This window comes from Bos grunniens, chromosome 2, assembly GCF_055505025.1.
Source record: "Bos grunniens cultivar Pamir isolate PY7600 chromosome 2, Bosgru_T2T1.0, whole genome shotgun sequence".
In the NCBI taxonomy this organism is placed as follows: domain Eukaryota; kingdom Metazoa; phylum Chordata; class Mammalia; order Artiodactyla; family Bovidae; genus Bos; species Bos grunniens.
This window is the reverse complement of record NC_141166.1, coordinates 69,169,053-69,190,116: the sequence shown is the minus strand read 5'-3', so window position 1 is coordinate 69,190,116 and position 21,064 is coordinate 69,169,053. Positions and strand designations below refer to the sequence as shown.

Genomic DNA, 21,064 nt, shown 5'->3' with positions numbered 1-21,064 from the left:
AATGAAATGTTTTAAGGCAAATTTTAAGTGCATTAATTTTTTAGGACTTAATTTTTTAGGGCCAGGCCAATGTGTGAGTGTAGCTGTTGCTTCCAACCACTGTCACTAAAGTAGAGTCTTTAAAAGTCTTTTAAAAGTGCAATTGTTTCCATGTCTAGTATTATTCAATTCCTAAGGAAAGTAAAAGCAAATAAAATACAATGTGTTTTAAAAAGTTGGTGAAGTTCAGAAGAAAAATAGAACTTTGTGCTAAAAATGAAACATTTTAAATATAATTTACATAACGCACCTCAAACCTTATTCATATAAATTGACATATTTAACAAAATAAAATATCAGATCAATGTTTTGTTTAAAAAGGTAGAGTTCACAGTTGCCAAGTTTACAAATTTGAAAGTTTCTATGAAGTATTGAATCTGTTAAATAGAAACAAAAAATGACTTAAGTTCTATTATTTGAATGTATAGAATAATGGAACTAATATGCCTACATGGTTTACAAATATATTTTAGAATCTCATATTTTAAAGTAATCCTTCTTTGAAATTCAATTCAACAGTTATTGAGCACAGATATCTGCCAGGCATTATCTGAGAGCAATATCATGAGGAATATGAGCCTGTATGTTTTGGATATTTCCAACTTAGTGAAGTGAAAGACTGTAAACAGCTATTATATAATGAACCATCTGGAGCATGGTAAATAGAAATAGAACTATTGTTGTTCAGTCACTAAGTCGCATCCAACTCTTTGTGACCCCATGGACTGCAGCACAGCAGGTCTCCCTGTCCCTCACTATATCCCAGAGTTTGCCCAAGTTTGTATCTATTAAATCATTGATGCTATCCAACCACCTTATCCTCTCCCTCCCTCTTCTTTTGCCTTCAGTCTTTCCCAGCATCAGGGTCTTTTCCAATGAGTCAGGTCTTTGTATTAGGTGGCCAAAGTATTGGAGCGTCAGCTTCAGCATCAGTCCTTTCAATGGATATTCAAGGTTGATTTCCTTAAGGACTGACTGGTTTGATCTCCTTGCTGTGCAAGGCACTCTCAAGAGTCTTCTCCAGCACCACAATTTGAAAACATCAATTCTTTGGCTCTCAGCCTTCTTTATGGTCCAACTCTCACATACATACATGACTGCTGGAAAGATTATAGCTTTGACTATACAGACCTTTGTTGGCAAAGTGACGTCTTTGCTTTTTAATATGTTGTCTAGGTATATCATAGCTTTCCTTCCAAGAAGCAAGTGTCTTCTAATAGAAATATATGTCATCATATTAAATATATGCATAAGTAGAGTTAATTCTGATGGGTTGGGGAATATAGAGGGGTTTTATAGAAGAAAGAGTTTTTGCACTGAACTCTAAGAATGACAAAAATAAAGAAATGAGACTAAAAAAAATTTCAAGATAAACAATATCCTTGTCAACAAACTAGGATTGTTAATTTTTTGTTATTTGGTAAGAACAATGTGAAATGCCTATATTCATTTCACTTGTACCTTTTCATAGATACAGGGAATCACATTTACCCATTAATTGATTCAAAAAATAGTTACTGAGTTTTTACTAAATCCCAGTAAAACTGAACTGTGACAGATAAAAGGAAAATTAATTAGAGATGCAGCCATGGAAGCCAGAGGAAGATATGGTAAACAATGATGCTAAATCCAAGGTCAAAACAGCTAAGGATTCCAAAGTTGCTGTTGGATTTGCTATCAGAATTTGATAAGAGCAAAATCAGCCAATTGGTGGTGCCATAAGCAAGATCTCAGTGGATGGAAGTGTAAATGGGAAGCAAGAGGTTTTGAACATAGACAATACTTTCAAAAAGTTGACAGTAAGATACAAACAGTAAGGGGAAAACTCAACCACAAATTACAGGTCAGTAACATCCTCAGGAAATCCTATGTAAATGCATAAACTCAAATGGATAAAATCAGCTTACTTTTCAGAAATGTTAATCTGAACCCTATGATCATATATGAGTTAGTTTTCAGTGAATGCTTTGTGTTTAGGCTATATTTTTAAGTGTTTGTGATATAAAACAACATGTGTTGAAAACTCCATCTGCTCTGCAGTGAGATTTGCTAAATCAGTATAATAGAGACAATGAAACGGAATGGGATGCGATTTGTAAAATTCATTGTTTGTAAATAGTATGATATAATTACAGGAAGTTTAAATCCATGAGTAAAAGTCCCTCTGAGTTGCAATTAAAGAACTGCCTTGTCCAAGAGGACTTTTAAACAAATTCATATTAAAGATTTTTTCATTTATCTCCTTTCTATTTGGTTAGCTTTATTTTTATACCTGAAGGAAATCACATAACTCTTTGTACTATTTTGCTATTTTGGCATTTTTGTGAGGAGAAACTTTGGGCGTAAGTCACTCTAAAATAAATAAGAGCAGATAGTGTCTAGTTTCTATTGAATAATGCCCTCAAATTGGAGACCTTCTTTTCTTGGAAAGTACTTGTGTATACATACTTCATTCTTGCCTGGAGAATCCCAGGGACCAGGAGCCTGGTGGGCTGCAGTCCATGGGGTCGCACAGAGTCCGACACGACTGAAGCGACTTAGCAGCAGCAGCAGCAGCATCATACATACTTCAGCACCCAGGACAGTACCTGTTTCTTAGAAACCCTGAGTGTTGATTTTGGGCAACACACTATCTCTCTGTACCTACAAGTCTCATAAGACTTAAGGTTAAACACTCAATTGTCATTTAGCATGTTTTTTCTTCAGTGTGTTATGTGGATGACTCATGTCTCCTCATCTGAATTTTAAGTTACTTAAGTAAATCAGTGTCAGGATCACTACTGGAAAAAATAAAAAGTCACTATCAAAATAGTATTCAGCTTTATCTGTGAAGGAGCCATTTAAAAATGACGAGGAATATCCAACCTGGGACTAGTAATAATTCAGCCATTAAAATCTGAAGAGGTGTGGCAGCTGTTACTAGGACCTAGAAGGAGGGAAATGTGTGATTTTCACAGTTCTAGAAGCAGTAAGCTTTGGTTGAGGAACAGAGCCAGACCTACATGACTTCATGGGTGGGAACCAAAGGAATAAATGCCATGTACTAACTTCTTTTCTCTTTATTTGATTTGCCTGGTTTCATATTGGCCATACTTAGACTAGACACCATGGGAATATTCTTTTCCAGTGAAAAGGTTGTGGTGTCAAAATAAGAGCATGCAAAGTCCCATCTGGTACTGTTTCATTGTAGAGTAATATTAGTCCAGTAATATTCCTGTATGAAATTGATAGCTACAGACAAATACTTGTGTTCTTCATAGAATATTTAGGGGTAAATGCCCCTATTAAGAAAAAAAAAAAACTTATCGTAAGACTTTAATTGGTAATCAAAACACCTTCAACTATTCATTCTTTTTCCCCTTTATCTTCTGCCAGCATTTAGAATAGACAGGCTATTTACCTGGTGCATCAAACCAAGACTTTATTCCTGATGAATCTTATTCCTTTGCTTCCTCTTCTTAATTAGGTTGCAACCATTTTAGTTTTCCATTAAAATGGAAATTGCAGTATGGAAATGTAGAATTGGAAAATTAGATGGAATTATACCAGAGAATACTTGTGAATCTGCTAAATTCCAAATAGATTCTTCCTTGTCCTTTTTTTTTTATAGTAAAGGCACATTATCTTCCTGGCAATGAGATTAATCCTTGGACCCAGCACAGTGACTATTTTTTCTGTCAGTTTTTTTGCCCCCAGTCATACTGAGCCCAGAATGGTCAGAGAGAAATTTCAGTTTTCAATTCAAAGGAACAGAATTATGGCTTTGTTCCTTGTTGAGGCAATCCTCCTTTGGGCATGAGGATTTCTAAACCCACCAAGCGTATTATCACGAAAATAAGAAACAGAATGTGCCCAATGGATTACTGGTGTGATAGTGAAAGAGAACATTACACTTTTACCCCTTAACCTAGACCTATGCTTCCTAGTAATTCAGGAGGAACACAGAGCCTCCTCTGCTGTGGATGTACTCAAGTGGACATTAAGTAGGACACTAATATCTGTAGGATAACATCCCAACTTCAGGAATATTTTCAAACAAATAGTGTCAAAATTGAGATAGGGCCGGCTGTTTTACTCTTCTGTCAAGCCAGGTATGTACAGCTAATGAGGGACATGATGAAATCAGTGAATCCCATTTGAGCCCATTGCCCCTCTTTTTGCTATAAATAGTTACTGTTTGGAGGTGGCATAGTGTGAGTTATTGTGGCAATGGATAAGTTATTCTGTAAACCCATGAAGAGCGGAACTGATAGGAGTAAAGTCAGCAAATGCACAACCGTACCTAGACCATGTGTCTATCTCTGTAAGAGCAGTGCTACCCCTTCTTCATGGAAGAGTTTCCATGTAGTCCACCTGTCATCAGGTAGTCAACTGGGTCTTCTGGTAAATAATGGCATGTGAAGAGTTTATTAATGATCACTATTACTGACAGGTCATGGTGGCGCACTGACATGCGCTTGGTGGCCATACTGTGATTGGATCATTAAGAACCTCCTCTGCTATGGATATGCTCTGATCGACATTAAGCTGGACACTAGTATCTTCAAATGTTTATATTTTTACACCTTCTGACAAGTCCATACACTTACCTTTCCCTAGACTTCCTGTCACTAATTCTGTAATTTTACTTTTCTCTATCCCTGACCAGGTGGACTCTTTTATTAGTTCCTGTGCAGAAGTCTGGATGGCCCCATGCTTTAATCCAAGTCTCCTTCCACAAGAAGTGGAAAATATATATCTTGTTCAAAAGCCTTCCAGCTGGGGGAGTTTATGTTTGTTATAGTCTTTTAATATCACTCCTGAATCAGATTATAGTACAGTGAAGTGAAAGTTTCTCAGTCGTGTCTGACTCTTTGCAACCCCATGGACTTCTCTAGGCCAGAGTACTGGAGTGGGTAGCCTTTCTCTTCTCCAGGGGATCTTCCCAACCCAGGGATCGAACCCAGGCTTCCTGCATTGCAGGCAAATTCTATACCAGCTGTGCCACAAGGGAAGCAGAGCCTGTCTAATTCCAATGTGCTGAAGTACATCATGCAAACCTGCCCATAAACCAGGCTTGCATTTATTCCTCCTCTGCCAGTTTATGTTAGAAAACACACCCTGAGGCACAGATGTGAAATAGAAGAAAGAGGATAAAGTAGAGGATGCCTGTATATAGAGTTCACCTATATGTTCTGGTCTAGTTCTATATAAACCCCTTCTATCTTATAGTGGAATATAGCTGTATATGTTTAGTTTTGTGGCCACTGAATCAGATAGAAATCAGTTCATAACTGGTAGTTTGGTTGCATCGTCACTTGGCATCCCATGGTCAGGCTTACCATAGCTCAATAGAGAGCTGCCTTTGAATTGGGGAATATTTATCAGCACAGGAGAAAATGGCCTTTCTGTAAACCTTGTAATGCCTGTGGTTCAACAGTCATATGGTAATTGTCAGGAGTTGCACACAAAATCAGTTTGCCATGGATGCTTATATCACCATCATATCTCTGGGTCACAAGGTGAAGATGGTATGGAAGGTTGTACCATGGCCCTGATATGGTACACAACCTTCTCCTGCTCAGGTTCTACTCAGAACTGGCAGCTTTACAGGTTTAAGTGAAGTGAAAGTTGGTCAGTCATGTCTGCCTCTTTGTGACCCCATGGATTGTAGCTGCCAGGCTCCTCTGTCCATGAAATTCTCCAGGGAAAAATACTGGAATGTATCGCCATTTCCTTCTCTAGGGACCTTCCTGAACCAGGGATTGAACCTGGGTCTCCTGCATTGCAGGCAGATTCTTTACCATCTGAGTCACCAGGGAACCTGGGAGAAAAACTGGCCAACATGTGTGAATATGGTTTATGTTCTTCAAAATCCTGAGTCCAGGACCTCTACACATTTTTTTAAAATTTTTAAAATTATGCAAATATGATGACACATTTACAGAAGAAAATACAGAACAAGGTTATATAGTTCCACTATATATAGCAATTAATTTTAAGTCAATAAACTAAGATTTTTAGTTGGAGTTTCAATATCAAGCTCTCAAAAATTAATAGAATGAAAGACAGAAAAGTAGAAGGATATAATAGATGTGAAAAAGCACTATGAACTAATTCAACATACTTAAGGTTTATATAATTTTCACACAATAGCAGCATACAAAATCTATTCAAGTTCCCATAGACTAAACCAAGGGACAGTGGAACATATCCAGGAACATAAAACAAGATGCAAAAATTTCATGGTCTAAAGATATTGAAATCGTACAGAGTCTGTTCTCTTATCACTGTGGAATTATGTTAGAAATTAAGTGTAGGCCCTCTAAACTTTTAAAGAAATACAATCCAAATAAATCTTCTCTCACTTGATAAGAGATATCCTACTCTTCCCTAGGGATGCCAACTCATAAGCTTTACAGGAATTCATTTTATACTCTGCCTTTATGCAGAGCAGGTCTAGCTCCCTTGGATAGAGGTTGCCTCAGTCAGCAAGAAGATTTGTGGAAATTTTGAGGTTCAAAATCTTTAGCCAACATTCCATTGTCAAACTGATTATTCATGAGACTGGTCCAAAAAGCATTGAGTGTGCTGCACACATCTACCTAAGCATTCTTATACTGTGTCAACTCCAAATACTTCCCCAGTACTGCTCTCAGCTCTAAAACCCATAGTTTGTGATTCAGCTCTGCAATACTGAGCCTCAGCCACATCTGCCCTTCCATCAGATGTGGGACCTCTCACCACAGAAGAGAGGAATACCAGAGTTGTTATGGCTACCTTTCGTGTTTTCTTGATTTAGTGGTCATGATTTCAATTTCTGTTTATCTCTATGTAATCCCTCTGAGGTCTCGTAAAAACTCACAGTCTTTACAGTTGCCCTTGCTGCAACAGCTGAGTGTCACAACCACTTGTCCTTCCAACACTTTTCCTCTCTAGCTGCATTTCATCCTATGTCATCACCAGTGACAATTGATTATTTGTGATTCCAAACCTCACTATGGACTATCTATGCTCCAGTTCCCCCAAGAAATTTTATTATCACATAAAAGATATACATATAGATAGACAGATATAGATTAACATCAACATATAGATGTAGATAGATACAGATACATCTCCAACCTAGTCTCAGAATCTAAATTTGAAGCTCTCTTTTCTGGGTCTTAAAAGGAAAAGAGTTAGCATATTCAATAATTTGAAAGGGGTTTATTTACAAAAAGATAAATAGCAGAACTATAATCTAGACTAATAGCAGCCAGGCAATGATGACCTCTATGGTAACAGAAGTGAGCCATTATCAGATACAAAAGGAGAAAATTGTGTAGATGAGGCTGCATTGATGGGAGAGTAGCATCATTTAACATACACAGCAAGTCTTGGGTGATATTACAGGTCATAGTCAAGGGAATGCATATAGCCATTTCACTCGTCTTCTTATAATGTCTTGCCAAAGGACCAGAATGGCCATACTCTAGAGTGCATGGGAGCTCTTTTGATAGAGTTCATACAAGTTAATTTCCTGGGCAAGAAATCAGATATATTAATGTGGATAGTGGATCTTGGGTCACACAAAAGGTATGTAGTATATTTTTATTTCCTTAGAGTTTAAAATAGTTTAATCTGCAGGGTATTCAACTAGTTTGATGATAAGAGGATGGAAATGTGACTGAATGCAAATATGAATGATGACACAGATATGATTAGTGTCTTATTTCAGTCTTCAACTACTCTTCTCCTCTTCTTATTCCTTTTACTTCCATTGTACTTTCACCTCTGTTCAAATTGCTGGCAATCCACAAAATCCTAACTTCACTGCTTTCTTCTTTCCTTCCTTTGCCTCTGGTTTTCCTGAGACTGAAAGGGTAACCTGAAAATAGAGAATTCTCCATGAAATTGAATCAAGTCCACCACACTGTGTAGAAAATATTTATGTACAATGGAGATTTCAAGGACAGACATTTGTGGGTCAATGAGCCCACATCTACAGTTGGTTTCAAACTAACACTCATTTATTCTAGAGGAACTTCTGCATTCTCACATCGCCCACTGGTGGTCACCAGATGGAGAAAGGCTCGCCTTCCTAATGATAAATGATTCCTTGGTGCCTAACATGGTTATCCCTCGGTTTACTGGAGCTTTGTATCCCAAAGGAAAGCAGTATCCATATCCTAAGGTAAGTCCTGTGGGAATGCTAGTTTGTTCCCCTTCTCTCTGCACCAGTGAGTTGATCAATAGCATTCTTGGTTCAGAAACAAGTTGTCTTGGGAGAATTAAAGAAACCCCCTTACTTGTCGACAGACTTACAATTTTAAGAGCACGCGATAGTCTATCCACTGTGTTTGCATAGGCACAGGTGAAGATGATTCAAGATTGCAGGAGCTTCTGCTTCATTTCTTTCCCTTTGATGCTCTCAGTCTTTATCTCTCACTTTCACAGTTAAAAAGAGAGTGAGAAAACAAGTCAGCACTGATGCCAAGGCAAAGGTTTCTCCAAGGTATATTCTGTGAGTTGTTTATCACAGTCAAATAAGCTGGGAATTCTCAGTTAATAAAAACATCTAGTTTTTTTCAGATGATTTCTCAGAGCAGTTAATATACTGTATGCTAATGTGTATTATAAATCTCATAAAAAGTAGACTAAGCATAAAGGATCTCCAGTAAGGAATAGACTAAACATAAAGAATCACCAATAAAGAATAGACTAAGCCTAGAGAATTTATTAGTGTTAATATTAACATCAGTATTCTTTTGGCAGAGCATACTCTGGAACATACTTTATAAAATGCTGGGCAGAGCCATAGTCAGGCAAAGCTGGAATAGCTGTAATTGTTGAATTGTGTGAAGTGAATATGGAACTCTTGGCCAGATAGCAAAACTATTTTTTCTATGAGTAGCACAATTTCTCTTATTCCTAACGCTAAGTCCACAGGCCCTGACTCCACCAATCCATTCTTGCCATATCCTCTGTGAAAACAAACTGATACTGAAGAACAAATAATGGATATCTTTTTAAGGAGTGATAGTGAGTTCTCATGATGAAAATTTATTATAAGTATTTTTCTTCAAAAGTGTTTAAATATTTTAATGTGATGTAAAGTTGCTCAGTCGTGTCCTACTCCTTGCTACTTCATGGACTGTAGCCTACCAGGCTCCTCCGTCCATGGGATTTTCCAGGCAAGAATATGGAGTGGGTTGCCATTTCCATCTCCAACCTTTGCATCTTTCATGAAACTAGAAAGAAGTCATATTCAGCATGGAGGTTTAGAAAAATCCCGCTCTTCTTCTGATACCCTGAAGTCAGCCTTGGTCAACCACAGAGTATATGCTCAGTAACAAGGTCATAAATCAATTTGCCTTTTGAGTCTCTTGGTATATTTTTATTCAGCAAAGCTACTTTTAAGTGTTGGGTAAGGCCTCTGAAAGCAGGCTGCAGAAACATCTGGAGTGTATTGGCTTTTCTCTTATATGTCATTTTTAATTAATCTCATTCTTGCTTTAAAGCTAATTTTCCCCATGTTTACAAAAAAAAAAGAAAAAGTGAGGTAGCCCTAGACATTAGTCATGTAAAGAAGTCTTATAGAAAACTTTTAAATTCCAGTTTACACATTTTAACTCTTAAGGAGGTAAGAGGTGGCTGTTGATTTTATTTAGAAGCTGTTTTTAAGCCATTTCTTTAGTGAGTTGTACTTTGTGTTTACAAAGTACAATAGATTGTACCTTTAAATGTATGCATTACCTTAACTGCTATGCAGAGTACTGGAAAAATTATGCATCACATGCATTCTTTACTTCTGCAATGAAGGTGTGGACGGTAGGAAGGGGAGGTGACTGCTGATATTCCTGTCATCCACAAGACTCCTGGGGACAGGAGGAAGGAAAGGAGTGAATATTAAGAGGGATGAGAAGACTATTTGCTCATGGAGAGTCTGTGCTTTCTCTCTCCCCATCCCATCTTCCTTCCGGTAGGCTGTAATATCAGTGTGACTGACTGGCAGCTATGGAAGGCAGCAGGATTGAGAAGAATCTGATTCCACCATTCTGAAATATCATTTTTAGGCCATTTTCTGGGCATAGATCTGAAAACACATATACTCAACGCTCCTCAGGAAAATATGGCAGTTTGACCTAGCAACAAAATAATTATATCTCCCAAGACGTTTTTATGGTACTTCATGTAAAATCTTTATGTCTTCTCCAGTTGTGGATTTACCCATATTTTATGGATGACAGCTTATGCCAGTATAACATACCTGCACCTTTATTTTTACCAGAAAAAAAGTGAAAAGACTTCTGAAATAGATTCTCATCCCATTGGATTTACTTATAATGAAAGTTCACCTGACCATGTAAATACAAAATGAATAATAGGTCTTTGTTGTGGAAACAACATGTCAATAGGCAGGACAGTCACTCAGGATGTTCAGTGTGCACTACATGAAGGGCATAAAGTCAAATCTGGGGAAGGGGCCACTTTCTGTAATTAATTTCCCAAGAGAAGTGGGGATTTTAGGATTCACAGAAAAGCCATATGTCATAGCTGCATCGTCAAGTTGCCTTCTCTGTTACAGACTTGGTGCTTGAACTTGGACACTCCTAGGCCTTAAAATTTTATTGTCTGTGGCAAACAAATGGAAATATAAAAACATTTGAGAAAATCTAAATAAGTTAGCAGTAAATCAGAAGATTCTGTGTTGACAAACCTAGACAATGTATTGTTATTTATGTTATCATTTAATTAATATTTTTTAATAGTAAGTAGGCATAAAATAAAAATAATGTTTATGTATTAATTGGGTAAATCATGTATGCTAATAATATGCTATATATTTTCATAGAGACATTTCACTTTTTTTCTTTATTTGGCCCTCTTCACAATTGCCTCTGGTTTACAAATGGGCAAAATAAGGCTCTAAAAGGCTATGTCCTTTTATAAAAGTCATAGTTATTTTGAGAACAGAGAAATAACTCAAATTTATTGATTCTGTCTCTCTCTCTGTAAAACTACCAGAGGTTAACTTGTATCTCAGAAGATGTAGCTAGAATCAAAATATCTCCTTGTCAAGTTAACTAATAGATGTGGAGCTCTGGTGGCTCCATTAAGTACAAATGACTCAGCTCTGTATGAGTAACTTTCATAGACAGCATCAAACATGTTACGTGTGTGTGCTCAGTCGCTCTGGTTCTGTCCAACTGTATGTGACCCAGCAGACTGTAGCCCAACAGGCTCCTCTGCCCTTGGGATTCTACAGACAAGAATACTGGAATGAGTTGCCATACCCTCCTCCAGGGGATCTTCCCGACCCAGGGATCAAATCCACATCTCCTGTCTTACAGTGGATTATTTACCACTGAGCCACCAGAGAAGCCCCACATATGCTATATATGTAATAAACAATATATCTCCAGGGGATCAACCTGTGCTTCTTGCATCTCCTGCATTGGCAGGCAGATTCTTGACCACTAGCACCACCTGGAAAGCCTCATATCTAATGCATGATGTGTGTTACATAATAAAGGTCCTGAGTGTATTCATAACTACCATTGCTGCTGCTGCTGCTAAGTCCCTTCAGTCATGTCCAACTCTGTGAGACCCCATAGACGGCAGCCCACAAGGCTCCCCCATCCCTGGGATTCTCTAGGCAAGAATACTGGAGTGGGTTGACATTTCCTTCTCCAATGCATGAAAGTGAAAAGTCAAAGTGAAGTTGTTCAGTCGTGTCCGACTCTTAGCGACCCCATGGACTGCAGCCTACCAGGCTCCTCCGTCCATGGGATTTTCCAGGCAAGAGTACTGGAGTAGGGTGCCATTGCCTTCTCCATAACCACGGTTAAGGAGTATTAAAAATAAAGACAAGACATATAGTGGCCAAAGAGAAAGAGTTCCAAGTCCTCAGGTGGTTGTCACTAGAAATATCTGCAGATACTTAAGGCAACAGAGCTCGAAGAAACTAGTTTTGGGTTTTCGTCCTGTTCTCAGAATAAACTTCAGTATCATTTTGAGTCTATTACTGGAATTTTCAAAATCTCATTATTTTCTACTCTGGTTTAAAAAAGAAATGTTTGTTAATTTTTCCACTAACAAATATGTTATTTTGATTTGCTTTTACTTATGCAATAAACTTTCAAAAAGTTGTCCTTTAGACTTTTCAGTAACGCATAGAATTCACACTAAATTGTGCTTCAAATTAAACTAGATTAAAATGAGTGCAGCAAATACCCAGTGTGGTCAGATTTCTAGTGAAATACTTACACTAAACAAATATATTTGTATTTTACTTAATTCAGCATGATTCAGAACTCATAAAATACCCTATCATTAGCAATTCAGCACAAAAAAGATACACAATTATATCTTAATAACCTCAGGTTAATCTTCTTAATTAAAACATTATCTCGTTTAATGACAATTTGGTTGCCAGTAAAATAAGGTTAATTATTATTGAGGCTTGTGTTTCAGAATCATAGAGGGAGGATTCTGTGGATTTTCAGTCTTTGTAGCAAATTAACTATAAAAGCCCAATAGATGAATCCTCTAATTTGCAAACTATTGAAGCAATTCAAATATTAAAAGGTACAAGTGAATTTGCAATGTGCACTTAATTTCAAAACTCCATGGAAAGAAATCAAATTGAGATTATAGAATTCTAAACAGCTGAATTTTAGAAACAGCTTAATGTTTGGTTTTGGCCACATGGAAGCTAACTGGAATACCAGTTATCCTTACAGTCTTATAGATCAGAAAAAAAAAAAAAAACCTGCCTTAATATATGGTAATTACCATGTATATTTTCAACAAAGTATGTCATAGAATTATGCATCATTGATGAGTTCACAAAAACTGATCAGATTTAATGTAATTTGTCATTGTCTTTAATCAGTTTACTGAAAGATTAAAAAATATAAACAGAGTAAAAAAAACTAGAAAAATCAGTGTCTAACCATTATATTTAATTCATGAGTTAGTTATTTAAGTAAATGTATACTATTTTGGGCACCTTTGTAAATCATCATTTTTGTTAGTCCATATAACAAAAGTATGAGATGGTTGTTTTCCACAGAAACAAAATCTATTTTGACTCAAAACTTCTGTGACATATTCTCAGAAAAACATTGTCTCATTTTTGATAATCAAATAAAATAATACTTCAGAATCTTTCATGTCCTATCCAATGTCCATATCCAGTAAATAACAGTCAAAATTTGAACCCAGACTTCTCTGATTTGTAAACTGAACCAGTTCTCAAAATGTAGCCCTTTTACTAGCAGTATCAGCCACATCTGGGAAATTATTTGAAGTGCAAATTCTCACATCCCATCCAGACATTAGAAATGCTGCAGGTGGAGCTCAGCAATCATAGGTTTAATAAGCTTTCCAGGACCTCTGGATGATTTTCATGAAAGTTCACCTTTAATAACTGCTGAGCAGGAATATGTATCTATATGTAGATATGCACATATTAATATATAAGTATTTTGTTAACATTTGCATACTAATTATAATTATCCAGAAATCTTGTTAAAGGCCAGGTTCTTAGATCCACACCCCAAGATTCTTATTCTGAGTATGAATATAGGTCCAGTTGGGGCCATGAATTTGTGTTTATAAAATTCTCATTTATTCTGCTGGCTAATGAACAGCATTTTGAATGACGTTGCAAAATACTGTGTCCCCACCCTAAATTTTAGCATATTTGATCAAGCTAAAGAAATTATTAGACTCAAAAAATACAGAGAAAGACCAATACTTTCAGGGCAGAACATGGCAGTTTAATTAAAACAAAAGTGATGTGAAAAAGTTACTAAGGGAGGAAGAAGGGTATATTGCTCAAGACAGAGGAACCTAGGCACTGGAGCGTTTCAGAATAAAAAGCTTTACAAAATTTGGCACCAGAGGCTTCTCTGTGAGGCAAGTTCATTGCTTATTTTCCAGGAAGGCCTTTATCATATGAACCATTTTCATAATCTCTGTTTATGGTCACCACATTTCTAAAATGAAAGCTTTTCCAGACTCCTTTCTTTGGATCAAACTCCTGACTTGTGTGTGATACACTTCCACAGATGTACTAGTCAGTTTTTTTAAATGAAGACTGTCTTTTTTCAGAGCAGTTTAAGATTCACAACAAACTTGAGGGGAAGGAAAATATTTGTGCCCTATATAACCCCTTTTGCCACTCAACATCCCCCACTAGTGGTTTTGATACAACTGATGAAACCCCATTGACACATTGTAATCACCCGAAGTCCAGAGTTTGCATTATGGTTCAACCTTGGTTCATGTATTCTATGAATTTGGACAGATGTGTAATGAAAGATACAGAGTATTTTTCTCTGCTCTACAAATCATGTTTCTTCATCTATTCATCCCTCCTCCCTCCCCTCCATGCTCCTTATTTTTAATAAGTTAACAAGATATTCTTGAGGAGCTATTACTGATTGTTGGTGGAACACATCATGTTGCTTCTGGTCCTAATTTAATTCTGGATTTTGTTAGTACCAATTCCTTGAATGTGAATCTTCATTATCTTTAAATCAGCGCTATTATTCTCCTTTGGTTTTTACCAGGTCTTTTAATTCAGCTCACTTTTAATTTCCTTGTCCTTTGTATATCTCACGTGGTCTTCTCTTCACAAAGCAGCTAGACCACAATGATGGTGATGTGTTTTTTAGAAACACATTGAGCTACAAGTAGTCAGTTGATTCTATTATTTATTCACACAAACATTCTTTCATTCATTCATCCAACGTACTTGCGATACATTGATTTAAGTTCCCAGGTCTGCTCCCTAAAAGTTCACAGTATATTTTAAAAACTTAGATGATGATTGCCTAGGAATGAACTGAAGCATAACTAGAGCAGTTAAGAGCATCCTGGGGTTAAATACTGGCTCCCTTAGTTATTGGATGCTTCCCCTTGAACAATTTCCTTAGCTTCTCCATCTGGGAAATGGTTTTAAATAGATCTTAGGACTGTAGTAGGAACATACAATAAGATAATGCATGTGGTGCTTTAACACACATGAGGAGCCAGAAACATACTAACTGCTATACAGCCTAGTTACTATTTCACAAATTTTGGTTTGATAGACTCAAATTACAGTTTCTTACCACTGTCTTTCTAGTCTTCAAGCTAGGTGCATAGTGAGGGCAATCTGCTCCATACTACATCCTAAGGGAATTTATACCTCATTTTAGTATTCATTATAATTTAAAAGAAAGCCTGTGATGACTAATGTATGGAGTAAATTAGGTATTGTGGAATTTTAAGCACCAGGATTTGGTATGTTTTCTTTTTCTTTCTTCTCCCTCTTCTTACTTTTAAATTAACCAAGCTCTCTTCCCTTTGCATTTCATATCCTATAGTGTGAGTTGTTTTGTAAAGCCAGCCATTCTAGTGTCATTCTAGGGGAAGAACACAGTAGTTCTGCCTAATGAATAAAGTCATCATGATTTTCTATCACCTTTAATTGTCTGACTAAAATGCTTGAGAAGCAGCAATCTACAAAAACAATTGAAAGCAATCAAGTTGTTGAATTTAAAATCATTTCTACTCCAGAGAAATTAAACGTTTTTCCCATTCTAACACAAAATTGCAAAAGAATCAAAATGCATTTTCTTTCTTTCTCAATATATTCCAATGCTTAATATATTTGCATTGCAACTTTCATTTTCTCAAAGGCAGGTCAAGTGAACCCAACAATCAAATTATATGTTGTAAACCTATATGGACCAACTCATACTTTGGAACTCATGCCACCAGATAGCTTTAAATCAAGGTATGTAATTTCAATTTCACTTTTACCAGAAAATAGATCTATTAACTCCAATGATCATTTTGTCGGCATTTGGAGAGAGATGTGATCAGCTCAACAAATTCACTTGAAAATAAAACTGAGGTTGCCTCCATTAGTGTAAGAATGAACTCATTCTGAATCTCTTCTTGTTCCCAGGAAGAATTTAGAGTTTTAAGGTGATTACCAGCACCACAAAATGACTACATATATTGATAGCAAGAATTAGATCTTCAGCAGGAGACATGTGTGAGAGAGATGGGGGCAAAGGATAATTTTCTATTGAATTTTCTTCCTGAAAATAACTGCTCCATATTTTTAAATGTCTCTCCTTAAAAGAGTACCATCTTCCTAAAATGTGTGTGCTATTCCAACTTTTTCCCTGTTAACTTGCCAATGATTCCCTAGCTTTGTTCTCCAGGCAGAAAAATTTAATGCGATTTTGCTTTAAATAGCCTACGTAAAAATCCCATTTATTTAAGCCCTAGTACAGAGAAGCCAGTGGCACCCCACTCCAGTACACTTACCTGGAAAATCCCATGGATGGAGGAGCCTGGTGGGCTGTAGTCCATGGGATCGCTAAGAGTCGGACACGACTGAGCGCCTTCACTTTCATGCATTGGAGAAGGGAATGGCAACCCACTCCAGTGTTCTTGCCTGGAGAATCCCAGGGAAGGGGGAGCCTGGTGGGCTGCCATCTATGGGGTCGCACAGAATCGGACACAACTGAAGCGACTTAGCAGCAGCAGCAGCACCAGCAGAAGGGACAAAAGAAATACATCATATGGATCAAAAGCATCATTTTAATATTAGTAAAATCTCCAATATTTTAGTATTAGTAAAATCTCCAATAACTGAACAGCTAATAAAATAATCATGTGGATTGTGAAATCCACAGTGATCTCAAACTTGTAAATTGACTTTTCAAATTTTTAACCTGGTGAAAATTTACAACATCCCTGGAGATTTTACACTACAAGTGAGTGAAGTCGCTCAGTCATGTCTGACTGTTTGTGACCCCATGGACTGTAGCCTACCAGGCTCCTCCATCCATGGGATTTTCCAGGCAAGAGTACTGGAGTGGGATGCCATTTTCTTCTCCAGGGGATCTTCCCAACCATATAATTTACACTATATTGAATGATATAACTAAGCTTATAGTTTGTTTTTTTAATATCAAAAATAATTATAGGGTGACTAATTGAAGTTGAAATACCACTTAGTGTTCCATTGACATATTTGGGAAATTTTCATCATATTTGGGGTTTTCACAGATAGTGCAGCCTTCAGTCTGTGGACATTTTTCCTGCTTGAAGAGTTGTTAAAAATATACGTAATGCTTCCACTGGAAAGGCCTCCATTAACCATCTAGTATCGACTTTTCCTATTATTGACGGAAAAGATGAAGTCCAAAGTAAAAGTATGCTTGACGTAGAATCTTAAGATTAGTTGGCAGGAGAGATAGAAAGTGAAATAAAACATCTTTCAAGTTATAGAGCATTTCATCTAGATTGTGATAAAATACTTTTATCACAAAATTGACATATAGAATACAGTATAGGTTGACCAAATCAGATGAAACTTCAACTTCTGAACTCGGTTTACCAGCAGTGAAAGTTTTACACACAAATGAAGCGATTATGAAAATTATTGGTATGTTTTGTGATCTATACTTTCTCTGATTTGTTTAGCACTCTGAACTAACAGAAAGGGCACTGGATTGGAGTGTCTGAGTTATATATCTACTACCACTTTACTATATGACCTTGGATAAGTCACTTTATCTCTCTCTGGGACTGAATGCCCTCATCTTAAAATAATAATTTCTAATTTTCATTAATTTTTAAAATCTTTAAAGTGGAAGTCAATTTTATAATGTCCAGATTTCTTTCTTGATACTATTACTTAAGAGCCTTTCTAATGAATTCACCAGGTAGGACATAGTAGTGTCATCAAATACAAAAATTTCTAAAGGTGGAATCAGTTGTCACTATTAGAGTATTAGTTAAGCACATTTCTCTTTAATATTTGAGGTAAAATGTGATCAAGTTAGGTACCCATTGCAAAAAGATATTGCATATCTTTAAATGTTGGGAATCCAATATATAGAAATATAGAATGATATACTAGATCCCTCTAAGAATGAAGAAGCATCCTGTGAAGAAAAAGTTCTTAAGTGTAATTCAGGTATGTTGTTCTGGCAATGAATTTGATCTACATTCGGAAGAGTCAGGTAATACCTTATCTACACAATATATGTAGCATGTTAGCATGTTTTGTTTTTCTTCCATAATTATGTAACTTGGAGAAGGAAATGGCAACCTACTCCAGTATTCTTGCCTGGCAAATCCTACAGACATAGGACCCTGCAGCCTATAGCCCATGGGGTTGCAAAGAGTTGGACACAACTTAATGACTAAACAACAACACAACAATTATATAGCTGCAATTTGTTATATGTGAAATGCACCAACGTGTATAATTTACTCTTTTTGTTGGAAAACTCAAAATCAAAGTTTACTTCAAAATGGTGTTTTCAAATATTCCCCATGCTTCAGTTTTCATGTTTCCTTATGCATTTCCTTATTCATTTATTCTTGATGAACACTTTAGTCCAATTTCCTATCACCTATATTTAGCCTCTCTAAGCACAGGTGTTAGTTTAATGGGTCTAAAAACACACAAGCATGAACAACATAGAAATATTCTATGATGCAAATCAAAGAATGCTACATTTATCTGCACATCAAAGGGAAATTAATCTCATACTTTCTCTTGATTTTGCTTTAGGATTTTCAGTATCTATAATAGTTAATACTCAGTACTTTAGCCATATGGAAATTTGCTAGAAAACTATTGTGCCCTCCCTGGTTAGATACACATTTGAGATCTAAGAGTTATCATTTTTCATAATTTATTGGTCAGGGTTCTGAAAATTAAAAAGATGACACACTCAAGAGGTGCAATTGAAATGCATTAATTGAGGGACCTTTAGCAAAGATATGCGGAGAAGGCAATGGCACCCCACTCCAGTACTCTTGCCTGGAAAATCCCATGGACAGAGGAGCCTGGTAGGCTGCAGTCCATGGGGTCGCTGAGGGTCGGACATGACTGAGCGACTTCACTTTCACTTTTCACTTTCATGCACTGGAGAAGGAAATGGCAACCCACTCCAGTGTTCTTGCCTGGAGAATCCCAGGGACGGGGGAGCCTGGTGGGCTGCCGTCTATGGGGTCACACAGAGTCGGACACGACTGAAGTGACTTAGCAGCAACAGCAGCAGCAGCAGCAAAGATATGGGAAGGATTAAAAGGAAACTCACAGAGATGGGAATGCAACAAAAGAGTCTGCAATAGCATAAAGCTTTTACTGCCTCAGGACTGAAGAAACAAGGGACAGACTCACTTAAGAAGCCTGAAAAGGCCTGTAGTAAAAGAACAGGATGGACCAGCAGGTAGAACAATTCAGTAATTGCCAAACCAGACCCTAATGGGGGGAGAGTGTCCAGAGAATTAAACTGAATCCTCTTCTCTAAAGCTTTGAGTTCCTCCAGAGGTCTCTCTTGGGCTAGGGAACCTGTTGGTCGAGTTCAGGCTCTGGAAACGGTTGAAGCAAGGGGCAAATTCCAGACTAGATCTGGCAAATGGAGACTATTCAATGCAAATGATTTAAGGATAATGTTGACCTTAAGAAATTTATCATGGTTATTACTTTAGGGGTGAGTTGGAGATGTCCACCAGGATACACAATAATTTATCTGAAGCCATGTGAAAAGTCTCTGTTTCTGTCTCTGTTTCTGGTTCTGTTTCTGTCCCTGTCTCTTTTTCTCTGTCTTTGTGTATGTATAGTGTGTGTGTGTGTGTGTGTGTGTGTGTGTGTGTGTGTTTCAGTCTTTCTCTCTCTTTCTCTCTCTCCACACACACAAACACATACAGACACACACACACAAGCCTATACATACAAGATGATTTATCTTAGTATTATTTGTGCTTTTCCTGAAAACTTGCCATATTTTTCTCAAATGCATTGTAGATTATATAACTGTTTCAACTGCATCAGTGTCTTTTGGACATAGAGTTTACCCTAGGTGATACTTTGTGCTGTGTGCTGAGTCGCTTAGGTCATGTCCAACTCTTTGCAACCCCATGGACTGTAGCCTGCCAGGCTCCTCTGTTTTGGGGGATTCTCCAGGCAAGAATACTAGAGTGGGTTGCCTCCAGGGGATCTTCCCAACCCAGGGATCATACCCAGGTCTCCCGCATTGCAGGTGCATTCTTTACCATCTGAGTCACCAGGGAAGCCCTTTGTGGTACTTTAGGTATCCTTTATAACTTATTTTCCTTTATCTGTCTTCCCAATCTTATTTACCATGGTATTCTTAAATCATTCAAAACTAACAAAAACTCTTTATTTTTGTAACTGTTAGATATATGGGTGCGTACTTAGTCACTCAGTTTTGTCCAATTCTTTGCGACCCCATGGACTGTAGCTTGCCAGCTCCTTTGTCTATGGATTTTTTTTCCAGGCAAGAGTACTGGAGTGGGTTACCGTGCCCAACTCCAGGGAATCTTCCCAACTCAGGCATTGAACCCACATCTCCCGCACTGCAGGTGGATTCTTTACCATCTGAGCCACCAGAGAAGCCCCATTAGATATATAAATATACAAATTAGTTTATTGGTGCCAACATTAGTAGCAATACTTCCATATTTATTAGGTGCAGTATTCCCATAGATGTTAGAGAATTTAGGTATGAACTTAAAAATATATAATTAACTTTTAGAGGAAATCTTTTTATAATAATGAGTCATGTAGATTTTTCTACATGGTAGCGAATTGTCACACTGTTTTGGAGAAGTGATCTTCTCCTGTATTCATTCATCTCTAGGCTGAAGAATAAAAATAATGGTTTATCTTTAGGTTCTCCTTACTCTCCATCTTTGACATTATTTTGTTTACCTAAATCTTTCTTTTTTCATTCAGCCTTTGTGACCTATTGTTTTCAGACTGTTTCATTCATGTGATGCTCTGCCACTGTCACTCTGGGCTTAAAACTGCCATGCTTTTTATTCCTATTTAATTGAAGCATATCTAGTCTGCATCTCTTATTTTTCCAATGAATGTCTATGCCTTCCAAAAATATAATTAATAAATGTATCTTTTTTAGGGAAATGACCCTTCTTATAAGTCATGCATATTTACTATTAATAACAGAGGTCTACAGAGGACCTCAGAGAAGGCAATGGCAACCCACTC

The 21,064-nt window shown here is 37.1% G+C and overlaps 1 protein-coding gene across 4 annotated transcripts in view; it reads left to right on the top strand.

Moving 5' to 3' along the window:
* The window catches only part of DPP10 (dipeptidyl peptidase like 10), an 805,225-nt gene that overhangs the window by 670,269 nt on the left and 113,892 nt on the right, over positions 1-21,064 (top strand). For all 4 annotated transcript variants that reach the window (XM_086367433.1, XM_086367444.1, XM_086367459.1 and 1 more), the window contains 2 exons: positions 8,040-8,194; positions 15,696-15,793. In XM_086367433.1, coding sequence (XP_086223559.1) covers positions 8,040-8,194; positions 15,696-15,793 — 253 coding nt within the window. The remainder of the gene's footprint in view (positions 1-8,039; positions 8,195-15,695; positions 15,794-21,064) is intronic.